This window comes from Cydia pomonella, chromosome 25, assembly GCF_033807575.1.
Source record: "Cydia pomonella isolate Wapato2018A chromosome 25, ilCydPomo1, whole genome shotgun sequence".
NCBI classification, from domain to species: Eukaryota; Metazoa; Arthropoda; class Insecta; order Lepidoptera; family Tortricidae; genus Cydia; species Cydia pomonella.
In genome coordinates, this window is record NC_084727.1 from 3,831,490 (window position 1) to 3,850,649 (window position 19,160).

The following is a 19,160-nucleotide window of genomic DNA, read 5'->3' on the forward strand; positions in this document are numbered from 1 at the left end:
CATGATGTATCGGAGTAGTTAAGAGGGAAGAATAGCTTTGCGATCCCAACGAAATAACGGTCATTTTTCAATGAAATTCCATTTCGGGAGAAAACATTTTACAATGAAATTCCATTTCGGGAGAAAACGGGTTTCAGTAATTTGTTAAGATTACAAATCACTTTGATTTTAATGTCGATCGCTTCAGCATAATATATTCTATGTTTAGAGGTTTCAAATTTTGCAAATTTAAAAAAGAAAGGGAAACCCATAAACCTAGTTTTTTATTGTGTTAATAACATACTAAAAATTATTTTCTCTTTTTTTATGGACGAGCATGTGGTATACATACTTCCCTCTTAAGGTACTCATAAATATCTGAACATGCACTTTTACGTCTCGATAATAGGCTTGTTTAGAAATTGTAACCGTGTATTGAAACCGTGGCCGCTCAGATATTATAGGCTATTACAGTCAGCATCAAATAAGTGGCCAATTATATGGAATTGGAAACCCGTTCTAGATGGTAATAGACCGCGAGCCAGGAACAGATTTCCATGACCAATCGCCTTCCGGGCGATTACTCGTATAGTGGTTATCAGCTATGTATGATGAACCCTCGTGGACGTCAGCTGCCGCTCCGTTGGTGGGTTGAGGATTCGCCCGCCGGAACACGTAAAACAAAATGTGAATTAATGTGTTTGTTGTGAATTAAATAAATTAAGTTTTACGCATACTTTGCGGACATAAGTGATAAGGCGTATTAAATTTTTACATGTTCATGTGACCAGCTGACGGCGTTTCCGCCCCGATACAACCGGCTGACGGTTTTTTATATATATTTAATATAGCACCTAAACTATCATCTGACACAATATTAATCGGGAGGCAATGACTAAAAAAAAAAACATTTTTTTACATGTTCGTGTCGTAAAACTGGTGGTCTTTCCACTGCGATACAACCGGCTGACTATTTTTTTAAATTCATGATAGCATCTTAACTGTCATCTGACAGAGTATCCGCCGGGAGGCGATGACTGACGATATATGCCCTTAGCCCGCGGACTATAACACTTTGGCCATTACCATTTATTTGATGTTGACTGTACATCAGTCTAGTTGGCGTTAGCGGTCTTAGCATTAGATGCGGGTCCGCATGCCAGGTCGACGTGAGCGGGACATCGCTATATACGTACATAGTCTTGTCTCGCTCACATACTGGTGCGGCGTGCGGATACGCATCGGTGGGACGTGGGACAAACGCGTAAACCGCATATATACTCTTTTCAGGTATTTAACTAAAAGTAAACAAAATTTTCCCTCAAATGGCTCCTTAAGCCAGTTGAGGGTAGATAAAAACATTACATGATCAAATAATGTAGATTAAAATCAGATGCTTCAGTGACAGATCCAGGCGGTTTTGTATTTGGTTGGTTAACCAATAAATGTTATAACTACCCGAAAATGTACAAATAGTTTGTTTACTTTTATTTAAATACCTAAAGATACAGAGGATATTAGAGCCCGCCCTGACCCCACATTAAAATGCACATAAGGTTGTTGTAAATAAAGTTTTTTGTGTATAATTGTTTTTATAAATAGAATTGGAATCTAAAATAAAAATATTATCTAATGTGCATTGTTTTTATTGTATGTTATTGTCCATTTGTAAATAAATAAAACAATTCGCTAAGATCTGTGTTGTTTTCTAAGTATTCAATAAGTCTTATAATTCACTTAAAAATACACCGTAAAATATACATGGAAAATATTATTCCAAGTAAGAAACACCCAAAGGGACGCGTGATAATTTGTTATATATCGTCAGGTGACAAAAACTCACTAATTACTAACCAGTAATACAAATATCAACCTAATTTTAGTAGGTATATGATTCACTATGGCTATGAACTTGTTTGTGGTGGTTATGGGACACGCGTTTGCATCGGCGGCCGGAGTCAACTGAAGCACGCGCGGGCGCCGCGCTCATATTTATGCAGCGGTTGGAGCGAGACAGAAGAGAGGGCGTGCTACTCTCACATGCGTAATAGTGAGAGTCTCCTCACAAAATTGCTGGATTTTGAATCCTAAATTGCTGCATTTTGATCTACCCGTCTTACGTGTTAGAAATTAGACAGAAGACATGCTATTGCGATCGCTACAAACGCGATGTTAGTCGAAGGGTAGAATAGATATTGATATTCTAGGATACCTATATGTATTTCTGTTTTTAGCAATATCGGAAATAGTATACAAGGCGGCAGTTCAATACAACAAATGTTCATATACCGTTTGACCTGATCTCTCCCCTTGAACTAACCCACTTCCCTAACGTCATTAACCAGACATCTTAGACCTTGCACTTCTAAAGAACGTATCGATGACGATGCGTTCTTTAGAAGTGCAAGGTTTAATTATTAAACATCCGGTATACATGTTTACTTAAAACACGTTAACTCTTTAACAGCCGCTTCTTTATCTTTCTGCCTTTTCTTACAAAAATATATCCCGTGTCTCACTTGGTTCCTGTGCCCCGGTAAACCGCAGTACGAACAAACAGGTAACTTCTTATTACTACCGCCTTGTATACTTTCTACCGCGTTAACTTGATCCTCTTTTGAATCAACAAGATTCAAATGATCCATATCACTTTCAGTTTGACTCTCCATTTTACAATTACAAATTTCCATGTAAACTTCTTTTAATTTAGGATCAAGCACAGAATTATTTGGTATACAATAAGCACATTTTTTAATGGTTTTTGAGTATGGTTCGGTTTTTAATTGTCGTTTCGGGCATGAGTAAACGCCTTGTTTGCATTCGTTTTTGTGACCTAAGTCACCACAGTAAGAACATGTGGTGGGCTTACGTTTTTTACTAGTTTCTTTATCACTATGTCCATCTTGTTCAATCTTTAGATCCAATAGAATCTTAGGCTCCGTTTGGTCGCCTTCAACTTTGGAAGTACCGCTCTGATTAGAATTATTTGTTACTTCTTCAGCGCGATTAGGTATGGGGCAGAGTATATCTTGAAATTCAGGTGACACATATTTTCTGATGTTCTCGTACAAATATTTCTGCCGTTCCAAAGATAACCGTTGTGGTTCAATAATTTTTGGCATATTTAAATCAAATTTTATGTCAATTATCCTAAACGCGGCCGAAAAATTGTTGGGTGACGATTTAGAACACATGACTGAACATGGATTTAACGATTCTGTTTTAAAGTGGTTGTACATAAGTAACTCCGGTACCGACGCCGGGACGTGGGCTGTAAAGAACTCCCTCCAATTATAATTGTTGACGTAACTCTCTCCAGTCTCGTTTGCGACCATAACACTAGTTATAGACCCAGACGTAACTGCATTGGCAGCTATCTCACACACATGCTCTAGACAAGAAGCGTTCGATTCCCGAAATATCGACTTAAACAGTCCGAAATAAAGATCTGGGGCGAAGTTAGAATGCCCTGACGGGAGGAACGATAGTTGGAAGCTTTTGTGTAAACCTGATAAAACTCTCCAAACCGCGTATTGAATTAAAGTATTATTCTTGCATAGATTCGTTGAGTGACATACCACGTGGGTCTCCCCTAAAGCGAAATTTTCAAAGAAATTATGCAGAAGGGATATCAGCAAGATAATACCCTTAGGAACATACTCAGGAATGACATACAGTACGAATTTATCCAGAGGTTCTATAGCTACGCCGAACAGAGACACTTTGTAATTGTTAAGAAAGTCTTGAGGCCCGGTTTGATCAGGATTGTGAGGGAGATGGATTTGCTGGAGGTAGTCGAAGGAGTAATGCGCTAAGCCTTCATAACTGCAAGGAGCATGTTGACCTAAAGACAAACTATTCATCATCACCGAAGGAGTGATCTGCGCTATGATATTTTGATAATAACCCCTTTGCATTTGGACATCATTTAGATGATCTAACGCGTCTCCCAGGCATTTCTTTTTGTCATTTTCTGTCTGAGATTCCGATAATTCACTGACGAAATCATCACATGTTACACAAGGATTTGAAGGTACACTGACTGTCACGTTAGGACAGAAGTCGTCCCAACATTTGTACCACAATGGTCGCCTGAGGGGATATGTATTGTTCCGTGTACACGCTCTGACATACCGTTCGTACAAGGACGTTCTGGTCACACTACTCGGCAGTATATGCAAATCAGTTTTGGTAAGCGACCTACCTGGTAAAACTAGGGAATTTTGCTCGGAAAAGTTATTAATAAACGCGATCACGTCAGCCTTCTGTTGCCTCGTCATTAAAGGTTTTTTACAATGATGCGTTAAAGATTCTACTCCCCTCGCTTTAAAACACTTTAGTATTTTCTCGTATTTTGTATTTGTAAGTCCGCCGTATACGAAAAGGAAGAATTTCTTGCAGACAGGCGTTCCCCTAAACCAGTAGGCTACATGCGCCCTCGATTGTTTTTCTCTTTTATTATTTAAGCCTATTCTCGCTGTGGCACTTATGGCGCCCAACAGCATTAGATTCAAGTGATTAATATGGTGGTAGCAGTAATAATTTTGTTCTAAACAGTCTAATCTTGATTTGAGAACTTGATTTCTATCAAACTTGTCTAGGCATGAAAGTCTGCAACCACATCCGGTATTGAAGAACATAGTTGCCTCGTCTAAGTCTATAATATCTCTGTCTGGTATTTCGAAGAGGCTGTCTAAACTATTATCTTTTTCTTCACGAGGGATACTTTTGTAATATTCTTCTCGAAATTTCGCAGCGACGCTGTCGGAACTGCAGGCGTAAGTATATTGATCTGAAATAAAACAATTTCAAATGGAAAATTATGAGCACATAAAATGTTTCATGCACACTAATAAAATAAAATCTTTCGCCCCTCCCTCCCCCTCCCCCTTTTATGTGCTACAGACAGCAACTGATGTTTGAAGTCGATGCCAAGCCATATATTACAGTACCGGTCAATAATACTCCCAAACAGCTAAGGGACAGCTTTCTTCGATAGTGTGTTGAAGCTTTCAAAATTTGGCTTGGCACCGATTTCAAACATATCAGTTGCTAGCACATACGAAAAGGAAAATAGTTTACTTTATCCTTTTTGAAGCCTGTTTTTAAGGTTCCGTAGCCAAATGGCAAAAAACGGAACCCTTATAGATACGAAGACAGACGGACATGGCGACATGTCCGTCTGTCTGTCCGTTTATGTCACTTCTAAAATAAGAGAATGATAAAATTGATAAACTTAAAAAAAAATATGATGTACATTACCATGCAAACTTCCACCGAAAATTGGTTTGAACGAGATCTGGTAAGTAGTTTTTTTTTTTAAAAACGTCATAAATGGTACGGAACCCTTCATGGGCGAGTCCGACTTGCACTTGGCCGCTTTTTTTTAACAAGAAATGTATTTCTTTTGTAATAGTATTGTTTCCACTACGCATATTTAACCCGTTGGAGTAATTCAAAAATTCGAATTCAATTCTATTTACTTTATATTATGACACTAAGTCAAATTACAATTCAATTGTCAATAATGAATTCAACATTGCATTACTGAATCGTGAGTTAGATTGGAGTTTACTTTACATTACTGTTTATTATTTACTTGTAATTTTCTGGTATAGTAACGGCTCCTATATTAATAATATTAGCCTTGGTTCTGCAGATTATTATATAATAAATAATAATAATAAATAAATAAATATTATAGGACATTATTACACAAATTGACTAAGTCCCACAGTAAGCTCAATAAGGCTTGTGTTGAGGGTACTAAGACAACGATATATATAATATATAAATATTTATAAATACTTAAATACATTGAAAACACCCATGACTCAGGAATAAATATCCATGCTCATCACACGAATAAATGCCCTTACCAGGATTTGAACCCGGGACCATCAGCTTCGTAGGCAGGGTCACTACCAACTAGGCCAAACCGGTCGTCAAATATGTTTTCTTTAAGGACAAATAAATAAAACGTCAACATATATTCACATATTATATTATATAACATATATTTATGTCTGTCACAATCAAATACAAATAATTAAATAATCTAGTTAATACCGGGTAGTAAAACAAAGCATAAAATGTATAAAACATACATCAACTAATTATACCGAACTGATTTTACGTGTAATTTTTTCACCACATTAACTGCAAAGTTGCATTTTGTCCAGATGTAAGGCAAAGAAATCAGATGCAAAAGGGTCTAGCCGCAATCCTATAGTGAAACTGCCCCTGGCTGAAATGTATACCTTTCTTAGAAGCGTTAATTGGTCTTATTATAAGATATCATTTTACAATATTTCAAGCCTGGAATCCCCTTGGTTTGGATAAAAAAAAATATATACATAAAATCTTTTTTAATTTTTCTAAGCTAAACTAATGGTTAGATTTCTTTGAAATTCGGATTATACATGGCACTAATAGCAATACATTTTCAAAAAAAAATCAAAGTTCTAACTTATTTACAAAGGCCTATAAAAATATATTTTTTTGTTTTAAATTTTTTTTTTATTATTTACAAGAGGGCGACAACCTAAATTTTTAGGTATTCAATGCACAATACAATATTGTATGAAATATATTTTTTTCATAAAAATCCATCTGTGGCAACAAGATAAAAATGTCTTACTAATGCAGGCCATTCGTCTTACGACCATTAACCGTAAAATACAGATACATTCTTGGCATATGTCTAAGAAGGTATATAGATGCTTCATAAAGTATGATGGCGAAAAGACGGGAGTAGAAGCAATCGATCAATATTGTTGTGAATGTGCGAATGGGTTAAGAACAGTAGGTTGTTGTTCACATGTAGCGGCAATTATATATTACTGTCGTATGGCAGATTTTTATCCAGAATTCCGCGGCCTAGCCATAAACTCTGTGCACTGTTCAAGACCGAAGCTATAAATGTTAGTATTAATACAGACAGTGACGAGGATGAGTAATTATAAGTGTTATTTTTAGGTGTAAATTGTAGGATTTTATTAAAATGTGCTTTACTTTTTTAGTTTCTTTTGATACGTAATATTTTTTAAGGCAGTATTGCGTATGTCATAATAGACCTCAGCTTCGCTTCGGCCGATAATTACATGTGTTCTGAGACATTTCATATTTTATTGGCCTCGGTATGTAATCTACTATTGCTGTACGTAAACAACTACTACGTAAACATTCCTATTATGAAATACGCAATACTGCATTAAAAAATATATACCTACTTAGTGTAAACAATTTTTCTGCTCGACTAGCTGCTGCTCGTTGATACCTACTAAATGGTTGTAAAGGCGGAAGTACACAATGAGCCAAATACGTTGGCCCAATGTGTAACCTACAGACGCCTTAAGTCGAATGGCCTGCATTAGTAAGACATTTTTTCCTTGTTGCCACAAATGGATTTTTATAAGAAAAAATATGTCATACAATATTGTATTGTGCATTAAATACCTAAAAATTGAGGTTGTCGCCCTCTCGTAAATAATAAAAATAAAAAATTTAAACAAAAAAAAATATTTTTATAGGCCTTTGTAAATAAGTTAGAACCTTGATTTTTTTTTATGTATTGCTATTAGTGCCATGTATAATCCGAATTTCAAAGAAATCTAACCATTAGTTTAGCTTAGAAAAATTAAAAAAGATTTTATGTATATATTTTTTTTTATCCAAACCAAGGGGATTCCAGGCTTGAAATATTGTAAAATGATATCTTATAATAAGACCAATTAACGGTTCTAAGAAAGGTATACATTTCAGCCAGGGGCAGTTTCACTATAGGATTGCGGCTAGACCCTTTGATTTGTTTTCATGTGTTAGCTGGTAGAATTGACTTTAAATGATCATTATGAATGATACATTTTTATTACGTTCATTGGTATTTGATTTGGTTTGATTTTTTTGGTATTTCATAGTTAGCATTATCCTCGCGTTGGTGTGGTGAAAAATTTTGGGTTCACTCGGAGGCAGTTTGTTTAACCCTCGTGCCTTGCTCGCTACGCTCGTGGTTCAATTTTGGAAGCTTTCGCTTGCTCGCCTATCAATATTAGCACGAGCGATTAAACAACAACTTTGCTCCCTTGTGAAACAAATGACAATTACTTAATGTAAAGACGTACGTGAGAAAATCAACTTTTTCTTGTCACTCGTTGCCATAAATACAATCTCCTGTGGGTCACTATTACAACCCCAGTTTTACCAGACATGCATATTTGTGGTAGTTATCATGGCTATTCCATAATATGCCATCTATTAAATACGTATTTTTTGGGACTTAAAGATGCAGTCTGGTCGCAATTAAAAACACACTGAGGGTCTTCGAAAATAAATAAATATTATAGTACATTATTACACAAATTGACTAAGTCCCACAGTAAGCTCAATAAGGCTTGTGTTGAGGGTACTTATAGTCTGTATCTTTAGGTATTTAAAAAAAGGTAAACAAACAATTTGTACACTTTCGGGTAGTTTTAATATTTATTGGTTAACCAACCAAATACAAAACCGCCTGGATCTGTCACTGAACGACCTGACTTTAAACCTACATTATTTGATCATATAATGTTTTCATCTACCCTCAACTGCCTTGAGGAGCCATTTGAGGGTAGATTTTGTTTACCTTTTTTTAAATACCTAAAGATACAGACTATAGACAACGATATATATAATATATAAATATTTATAAATACTTAAATACATAGAAAACACCCATGACTCAGGAACAAATATCCATGCTCATCACACGAATAAATGCCCTTACCAGGATTTGAACCCGGGACCATCAGCTTCGTAGGCAGGGTCACTAGCCACTAGGCCAAACCGGTCGTCAAAAAAAAAATCTATTTAATCTTGATTTTGCTCGATTCCAACGTGATCGGCTAAACAACGCTATCAATGCTTCCTCTGTAACTTGGTCCTTGGTGGGCTGTTTGTTTTTCTTTTTCGTTCTTGACCTGCTTTGTTGTTTAGAGTGACCATTTCAGCTACAGTCGGTTGGCGTTTCATGAAGTTTTTAAACCAGCCTTTTCCGGGCACTCCATCTTTGAATGGAGTCCGGCGATCTAGATTCCTTACGAATCTCTGAACAACTTCTAACACTTGTTTTTTACCAACATGAACTCCGCTGCTGCCCAGATAATGTAGCCAATCCACTATTTGTTTTTCTTCTTTGGTCGTCAGTATTGGTTGGACACCACATTTGGGATTCTTGTACCTTTTATTTCTTTTGTCTCTGAGCGTGGTCTCAGGTATGTTATAGTGTTTTGAGGCCTGGTATATCGACATACCTTGTGATATTTGATCGAGCGCTTCAGCTAGTTGGGAATCTGTGTAAAGCTTTCTTTTCTTTTTTTCCTCCATGATTCCTGGAAATAATTTGAATAATTGCGTTTGAAACGATTTTGAGTAGATCTCTTTGTCTCCCATTATCATAAACCGGTTTTTGGGGGCAGAAACGTACTAGTGATTGATTAAATAACGACTCAAGAACTATCGATATCGATAGCAAACAATTTCATCATAATAAAATATTTCTGCTTGATTGAAATGAGTTTATAATAAAGATGTGAGTCATCCTTGAAGTAAACATTATAAAGTATGTAGGCTATGTATCATGACTAATATTTTTATTATTATAGAAATTGCTTGCTATCAATATCGATAAAACTGAGTCGATAGTTAGTTAATCACTTAAGTATGGACGCTAATCACGAAGAATTTCACAATTTTTTGCCTTTAAATTTAATTTGCCTGTTTTAATTATGTTGCTGTCCGTGTCGAACGGGCATCATGGGCGGCGTAGCAATATAATTGTTACGAGCGTGCGATAGAGATCGAAACAGGCGTGTCAATGTACAGAATTCTTCAAGCTTAGCGTCCTTACTCCATCACTGGTATATTTTTGCCGCCGAAACTCGAGTTATGGTAAATTAGGTATGTAAGTAATTAATTTTAAAAAAATTTGGTGAAAGTAAAAAGAACTTATTATCAACAATATTAAATACTATTTATTATATATAAATATGTGGAATAATAAAACATACCTTTATCTGGAATTCAATTAACAAGATTGCACTTGTAAGAGATTTTAAAACGCGGAAGATTGCACACACAACTGACAAGAAGGCAGATAAATTAAAAAGATTGGCAAATGATAACCGTACCCCAGTGTAACGGGGGCAAAAATGCACCAGTGCTAGTGATTAATGGGAGAATCAACTTTTTAGCGTCACTCGTTGCCATGGTTACGATTAGTTGTCCAGGGGACAAAAGTTCATTGAAATACAGATTTTATGGTACTTAAATGTATCAAACTTGCGTTTTTGTGGTCGTTATAACCAATGTCCATAATGGGCCCCCTACTAAGCATGTTAATAGAACGGCATACAACGTCTCTTCAAACAAACTGTGCCACTGTTGTCCCTTGGACAACGGGACAGGATAACAAAACAAAAAAGAGTTGATTCACCTAATTAAATATCGCTCAAGCACAGAATAAATAATACTAGCGATTCAGGGCGAAGTATGCTATCCCTTTATAATGTATGGGACTATCCCTTTCGTCGTGCACGTATAGGGACGTCAAGTTATATCACAAAAATATTGGCACATATTCAAAATTATACTAACAATAACAGTTTCTGCCCAAAAGTGCCCAGCGCCAAATAAATGCCAAATAAAGTTGTCAGGGTACAAACTCCAAAAACCGTTTATAATTTTTTTTATTTCTTTTTTTTTGTTACAGAGTCTGTCAAAGCGTCCGGTGTTACAGTAGTGACTCGTAAATATTTATTTCAAAAGATGATGGACCAGAATTTACCAAAATTAAATGAACAATTGAATCCTTTAGAAAATTATTATATTGAGTACTATGGGCTCACCGAAGACGGTAAAATGACTCTTAAACATAGCTTAAAGGACTGAGAAAACATTCCTGAAAAATAATGCGAGTTTATTAGATGGAACTTTTGAAATTCCGAGGCCATACCAACGACGATAATACAAGTCGAAGGTTTTTTGAAAATACTGAATTGGCTGCTGATATTACATTAACCATGAATTTATTCACAGGTGCAAAGTAATTTTGGAAGCAATTTCTAGTGGGCACAAAATTGACGTCGCCAAATACAACGCATATGCGTATGCCACGGCAGAGTTGTACGTTAAAGAGTGGTTGGCAACCCATGACTCCGACGATGCATAAAATATTATTGCACGGTGCAAACATAATCGAAAACGCATGACGCATTCGTTTACTGTTTAAGTAACATCAATTTCAAGGACATTGGGTGTTGACAGCCTCTTAAGTCACCGCGTTGCCTTCGCTGCTCTAGGGTTGTCAAGCCCAATTTTAATTTAATTTTAAAAGTTTTTATTAATTAAATATTATTATTTCTTGTAAAATTTATATGTGTTATAGTAGTGACATCATTGCGGTATTTTTTTGTAAGTTACATTTGTATAAAAAAAAGTATTTAAAACTTTGAAAATAATAATTAATTTCAATAAAATATTTGTATTATAAACCCTAATTTAAATAACATTAGACGCTAAAATAATTTTGTCCGCCTAAACCGGTCAAATCTACGTATGTGCGTCGCCCAAGGAAGCGTTGAACTTTGCCATATTTCCTTTAATTTCAAAATTCCTATCTTACCGTTTTGTGTTTCTTGCTCCGTTGATTCCTCGGTGCAGCTGGACAGCATGCCGGCCAGGATTGAGTCAATTTTGCTTGTCTCAAGTCGTTGTTTTTTTGGTTCTGGAAAACGATAGTACATTGTGCTAAGAGGCGTAAATAAAATTTTGCTAACGACGTTATACTGTACGGTGCCGTATACACCGTGGGCCAATTAAACCCGACAGATTTCAAAGGTGTATTCTTGACCGCATTTAGAGACTAAAATGTCATACAATGTTTTCTGAAATCGGTCTTGTTTTAGAGATAATGACAATTTCTGTGAAAATTTGTTTCTTTTATAACTTAGTCAAAAACGCCTTTTTAGCTGCGACGCTGCCACTATGTGACTGGGTTTAGACATACCTACTGACAGATATTAAAGTTTTAAAGTAAACTCGCAATTTTCGTCTGTAAATAAAAAAAAAACTTTACTTATTCGTTTTAATGATTTTTTTTTTCACCAAGGTGTAAAAATAAATAACGTGTCGTCTGCAGAAAACGTAAAAGGATTTTTTTTTTTCGGCAAAAAAAAAATTCTTTGGCGAATTTGGCCAAAACTCATATAACATTTTTTGCTCCTAATGACCTCAGGAATGCGTGGTTAAAATCTGTCGGGTTTAATTTGCCCACGGTGTATAAGAAGGGCTTTAGCGAAGCTTTTTATCTACACGGCAAAACAGTGTATTAGTTTCCTTACAATGAACGTACCTGGTTGTCCATCGCCGTGCGTTCCCGACGCCCCGCCGTCTTCTCGAACGCCACTTTTATGAACTGCGAAGAGATACACAAATCGTGAATTATTTTTGCAAGAATAATTTAACGATTTACTTTTTTTATCACAATATTATTAGTTTTTAGGGTTCCGTACCCAAAGGGTCAAACGGACCCTATTACTGAGACTTCACTGTCTGTCCGTCCGTCCGTCCGTCTGTCACCAGGCTGTATCAAAAATGTAGGCGCCAAGTGTTGACTTCCCATAGAAAATTGTAATTTCGCGCCTATTTCTACTGACAAGTTGCGAAGCAAGAAGCGTTGTTTTGTTTTGTGAATTTGGAACCATGTCTTGTTTAGTGAATGTTAAAAATAATGTTTGGAATTTGTCCTTTATAAAGGCCTCTGGGACTCAGGAGGGTATAGTAATAATTAAGTATTAAGGTTTTTGACAACCGGTATGGCCTAGTGGGACGCGACCCTGCCTACGAAGTTGATGGTCCCGGGTTCAAATCCTGGTAAGGGCATTTATTTGTGTGATGAGCATGGATGTTTGTTCCTGAGTCATGGGTGTTTTCTATGTATTTAAGTATTTCTAAATATTTATATATTATATATATCGTTGTCTACTTCGAGCAACACCGGGAAAGGAGACGGCATTCATACTATTTCCCCTCTGCCGAAGCATAGGTACAACTGTACCTATGGCGGTGCATGTTGTGACTCGTCCGTACACAAAAAGAGATTGAGGTGTGCAAGATTTGTCTTTGACGTGTGGGATTTTCTATGTATTTGTGTCGTCATTACAGATTGTGTATGTAGTGAGTGAGAAGTGCGACTGTGTGCACGTTTCCCCGCAAAAAATGGCAGAATGATTTGTACGGTAAGATATCGCTCGGGCTCCTCCCTTCCGACGTGTCGGAAGCCGGTGTTGCTCGAAGGTTGTCTAAGTAGTACCCTCAACACAAGCCTTATTGAGCTTACTGTGGGACTTAGTCAATTTGTGTAATAACGTCCTATAATATTTAAGTATAGTTCGTGCATGAAATTACGAATCAAGGCATGCGTCTTCATGAATGATTCGATCTATAGCAGTGTTACCTGTCCGTGTTAGGCCGTGCTCGACGATGTCCATGTCCGGTTCAGACTTGACCACGACTTCGCTTAAGCGTAGGGGGTCGGGTTCGGGGTCCTCGGGTTCCATGGGGTCCTCTGGTTCCAGCTTTATATTGGGGTATGTATCGGGATGGTTGCCTGAAAAAAAAATTATATTACATTATTACACAAATTGACTAAGTCTCACAGTAAGCTCTATAAGGCTTGTGTTGTTGGTACTTAGACAATGATACATGTAATATATAAATACTTAAATACATAGAAAACACCCATGATTCAGGAACAGGATTACCAGGATTTGAACCTGGAACCATTGGCTTCATAGGCAGGGTGACTATCTACTAGGCCAGTCAGATCGTTGGGTATTCCCATTTGTCCTCGTCGGACACAGATGAAACTCTATTTCAAATTCTCTTTGGTACTTTAAAAGCAGAGTTAGGAAAAAGAGGTGCAAAATTAAGCGGGTCGAAATTACGAAGACTTTAGTTTTTTACTGTGTGGTGTTAGAAATGGTATGTATCAAATACTACGATTTGCAATCAAAACTTTGTCGCGCCCATAATATCAATAACAATGAGTTTGACAGCCTTACTCACCAGTGGCGGCAACTCGAGAGCACCAAAAATTGAGGTAAGCAATTGAGGTTATAACAAAACTTGAGGTAAACAATTGAGGTTATAGCTAAACTTGAGGTAAGCAATTGAGGTTATAACTAAACTTGAGGTAAAAAATTGAGGTTTTAGCTAAAACGTGAGGTAAGCAATTGAGGTTATAACTAAAACTTGAGGTTATAACTAAAACTTGAGGTAAGCAATTGAGGTTATAACTAAAACTTGAGGTTATTACCAAAACTTGAGGTTATAAATAAAACTTGAGGTAAGCAATTGAGGTTATAACTAAAACTTGAGGTTATAACTAAAACTTGAGGTTAGCAATTGAGGTTATAACTTGAGGTGAGTTGAGGTTACCATCGAAAGCGGCCGCCGCGCGCCGCACGCCGCCCTGCGCGCGCAGCACGAGCCGCTTGAACTCGCGCGCGTCGCGCAGGCGCTGCGCACACGTGCCGCATATAAGGGAGCTGATTGATGAGTCTGTCGCTAGCTGTAACAAAAACTTATGTTACATTAAGGATTTACAGCAATGAAATTGTGATGTTCCACGGGTAGTATTCGAGCTTCGTTAATAATAGCGTAAGCGCCAACATATTCATATTCATATTCATATATTTATTCATAATAATTCATATTATATGTCACAATATTATTTAAAATTAATTATTTACAAAACATGATTTGTAACATTTTACATAATAATAAAAAAATAAAATTAATATTAAATCTAAGTTTTTAGGTACTTGTTTTGTACTCTAAAAACTCATTAAAGCTATAAAAAGTGTGCTCGATAAGCCATTTTTTCAGCTGCATTTTAAAATTCATTAATGACGGCGCATTCGTGACATGACCCGGCAGTCGGTTGTACACACCACCATAACGTACATTTGCTTGTGGTACGTCACAATTAAGGATATTGTTTACCGAGCGAAAGCGAAGCTCTCTGTGCTGTGCTGTCTCTGAGCGTAGACAAAAATGCTTGCCTATACGACTCGGTTCACATGCCTTGTGGCATTAAGTACGCTGTTTGTACTTATAATTTCATGTGCAATAAAGTTTAAATAAATAATAATAATAATAATTCAGCCTATATACGTCCCACTGCTGGGCACAGGCCTCCTCTCATGTGCAAGAGGGCTCGGGCTATAGTCCCCACGCTAGCCCAATGCGGATTGGGGACTTCACATACACCTTTGAATTTCTTCGCAGATGTGTGCAGGTTTCCTCACGATGTTTTCCTTCACCGAAAAGCTAGTGGTAAATATCAAATGACATTTCGTACATAAGTTCCGAAAAACTCATTGGTACGAGCCAGGATTTGAACCCAAAAAAAGTTTCAAGTTTTGAAAGTTTAAATAAAATAAAATAAATAAGAATGGGGCCAGTACAGCGGCATCACGCACACGAATTCGAGCCAATCGTACAGCCTAACGCCACGCGCTATTGGTCGCAACTAGTTGCGTTAGACTGCACGATTGGCTCGAACTTGTGACACCACTGAACTAACACTATTTAGTACCCATAAGGCCCGTCCTTAGATATATGTAAATGTTTAAAATAATGTTACTTACAAATACATTGAAGCAGTCCAAGAGCATATCAAAGTAGTTTTCTTGACCATCTCTCAGCACTTGCTCCGACATCATGTTTGTGTGCTCGCCCTGCGTCTCGCAGAACCGGCACTCTCCAAAATCTGTTGATAACATTTATATACAGGGTGACCTTAGCCATTGGACAAACCCTGAAATCCCACGTAGGGTTACCTCTCAGGAATGCTCTGACGTTAATATTTTTTTAATTAGAACAAAAGATAAATAAATAAAAAATTCGAACAAAAGTTATTTGCAATAATCGACAATAAAGAAACACACTGTGTTAATCTTTGGCAGTGTTTTTGACAATTTGTTCGGAATATTTGATAATGATGACATTTTTCAAAAGTCAGAAGCTTATTAGTGTCATAAATAAAAAAGATAATCAAAAAGGTTGAAGAAGGTTCCATACTATTCTGTGAGGATATTACCTTAGGAGCTATTAACACATACAGGCTGCTCCAAGGAAAAAATGGTAATTTGTTAATTTCTTCGAAACCGGTACACTGGTTCTAAATACCCTAATGCATATGTACATTTCGGCATTGTCCAATGGCTAGTGACGGGATGTCACAATAGATCAATGCCTGGTCGACGTGGCACTCAAAGGCCCACAAACTACAATAACAACAATGGCTAGGGACACACTGTATATGTACAGTTATGTTTTTAGCAGCCTACTAAGCTTGGATAGTAGTGCCCCTGTCTACAGAGCAGGAGGTCCCTGGTTAGGGCATTTATTTGTGTGTTTATAACAGATATTTGTTTCTGACTTACCGATGTTTTCTATGTATTTAAGTATTTATCTATATCTATTGTCAAAGAGAATTTGAAATAGAAGTGGATTGTCAAAGAAAACTTTGTAGCCACAGTAAATTTACTGACATCTTTCGACACATGATCAAAACTTTTAGAACGCCATTTGACTTTGATTCTTTTTATATTGAAATGACATTGATATGTCACAGTTTTCAATTGTTTGGTTGAATTAAATGAATCACCCCTACTACAACAACGCTATATGCAACATTTAACTACTTTTTTTAAATAAAATAAAAATATATATATATTTTTTTTGTAAATTTACACTGCCGTTTAGTTTCCTTAAACGTATTTACCCATACCCCAGAGTTAACGGAATTCAATAAAAACACAGTGTATTTATTGTTGTCTAGTACAGTCACCTGCAATAATATATTACTCTTCAAACGCGGCAAAAGTGTTTGACACACTCTTATGGCTCTACAAATAAGATCATGTCAAATATTTTTGCAGTGTAACATATTATTGCAGGTGACTGTACCCATAACAAAAGCCTTATTGAGCTTACTGTGGCACTAAGTCACAGTAAGTGTGGGGCTAAGTGATTTGTGCAAGATTGTCGCATATTTTTGATATTATTCAAGGGTCACTTTACCCAATCTTTTGAGAGATCTAAATAGCAGGCTACTTTGTAAGCCACTAACCGGTCCACACTCAGTGAGCATACGCGCGAGCCAATTTTCTCGCGCACAAAATGGCCAGTGTAGACGTGCCTCGACCGATGCGGCCCACTTGGGCAAGGAAAACGCGCACATTGCCTCGTACTTTCAGATATATAGGGTTGGTAAAATTGGTTGTTCAGACAAAAGGACGTCAAGTTGTGCCAACACTAATAATTGTTCGGAGCAATGCTGAGCCGACGGAGCCGAGAACTACTGAAAGGAGGAGTGTAGCCCCACTGACAACAGGTAAAACTTAAGGCTAGTAATTTCTTTACTGTATCATCTTACCTAATTTGGAGATGTGTAGGGCACCTACACCAGTACATCCTGCCTCTGGCTGTACTGCAGATTTTATGATCGGCATTGTAGAATCATCTAAGATTTTCTTTTATTCAGGACCTAGAAAACAAAAGTAAATAGTAGTAGATACAACTTACTGAGTCGACATGGATAAAAACTGATAATAGCAATTCAAATTGCATTAATTAGATAAATTTGTAACGTTTTGATAATGTATGTTACATACAATTCTACTTTAAATCAAATTTTATCGTAAAAATCAATTAATTTTGACATAAACTGGAGCAAGTGCTTGTTGTGTGCAACAAAGTTTAATGGAACTAATAATAACAAATAAGAAAGTCCCGTTCCATTCCACTTGCCTCATTATACTTAAGAGGTATCATAATAAACAATAATTTATAGCTATGGGGCTATAAATAAAAGTAGGAAATAATGGTCATCGTAATTTACACCACTCACAATATTTAAAAAAAAATGGTTGAACAGTAATTACTTTACTAAAAATAATATTTAATTTGTAGGTTTAGTTTCATACCAATCGAATATCCTCTATTGTTGTCGTCACTAATAGTATACAGCTTCAGTAAATTACATAGGCTTAAAAATTGCGTTTCTTCTTCGTGTAACTGAACTAAAGTTTAAGCAAGTTTTCTGGATCCAAGCAAACACACTTCACCTTGTAATATTTTTCATCTATACTATACAATGAAACGAAAGTCGTATAATGTAGTGTTATTACAATGAACCTTATAAAAAGAAGCATATAACTAGATTAATTAGTAACAAATGCACTAAAAATTGTTTACATCTTAACATAAGAACAGGGTGTTTTGGCGTGGAGCCGTGGAGTCACAAAAATACTTTTTAATTTTTTGACGGAACTAGGGTATCTGGATGACAGACGTAGAGATGTTAAAAAACCGTAAACATAAAATCGTCTGATTTTGTCCTATGCACTTAGGTTTTGTCCATGCGTGTAATCATTGTTTAATTAAACAAACCTCAGAGCGCCACATTTGATACTGCTGCAGTAACGAAACGCATCGTTTAGTGTTGCCATACAAATAAATATCCCCTGATAATATGGAAAAAATAGGAAGTGGCTCAGTGAGCTGTAAACCTCGCGATAAGCTTAGAAAATGTAATAGTGAAAAACAGTTAGTTGGGTCATTATCACAGTGACCTCACAATAATCTTATGCGCCATAGACGTTATTAGCGCTTAAGTCATTAATGCCTATTTTTAAACTTTTTGAAAACAAATTATAAAACTGGATCAATAAAAAAAAAATTTGGAATTTGGTCACAATATTTCACGAGAATCGGTTGAAAATTGCGACCTGTAGAGGAGAACATTTGGACATACGAAAACAGATTACCCGAGTCAAAACGGACACCTTCGCTTACGCTTCGGTCAATTACGACAGAGAAGCACACAAAACGGGCAGTAAATTAAGTTAATTTCCAGATTTTTAGAAGGTATAATAAGTGTGTAAATCTATAAGGCAAACATAGAATAAAATAGGATAGAATCTTTATTGCACTCATGTTGGTATACAATACAAGTCTCACACTAGGTACAATAGATTCAGACCAAGATAAGTAGGCAGTGATTTTGACAGCCCAGACAGTGCATGTGTTATTTCAAACGTCAAACTTCTATGAAATTATGATGTTTACTTAAC

General features: G+C 36.5%; 1 protein-coding gene and 1 long non-coding RNA gene across 6 annotated transcripts in view; one reads left to right on the plus strand and one right to left on the minus strand.

Moving 5' to 3' along the window:
* LOC133531548 (uncharacterized) overlaps positions 1-18,760 on the minus strand; it is a 39,210-nt gene extending 20,450 nt beyond the window's left edge. The window contains exons 1-8 of one of the 5 annotated variants that reach the window (XR_009801550.1): positions 18,012-18,261; positions 17,462-17,572; positions 15,669-15,790; positions 14,455-14,587; positions 13,472-13,624; positions 12,368-12,430; positions 11,639-11,740; positions 8,388-9,347 (exon numbers count right to left, since the gene is read on the minus strand). Coding sequence is in view for 4 of the 5 variants with exons in the window: in XM_061869823.1 (XP_061725807.1) it covers positions 2,418-4,771; positions 11,639-11,740; positions 12,368-12,430; positions 13,472-13,624; positions 14,455-14,587; positions 15,669-15,790; positions 17,462-17,537 (3,003 nt within the window). In the remaining variant the exon portion in view is untranslated. The other 4 variants (XM_061869823.1, XM_061869821.1, XM_061869822.1 and 1 more) reach the window with 4 other exon arrangements.
* LOC133531561 (uncharacterized) lies at positions 13,838-14,398 on the plus strand. The gene is made up of 3 exons (XR_009801554.1): positions 13,838-14,222; positions 14,274-14,324; positions 14,363-14,398. It is a non-coding gene; the product is annotated as an uncharacterized LOC133531561 (long non-coding RNA).
* Positions 18,761-19,160: the final 400 nt, after the last annotated feature.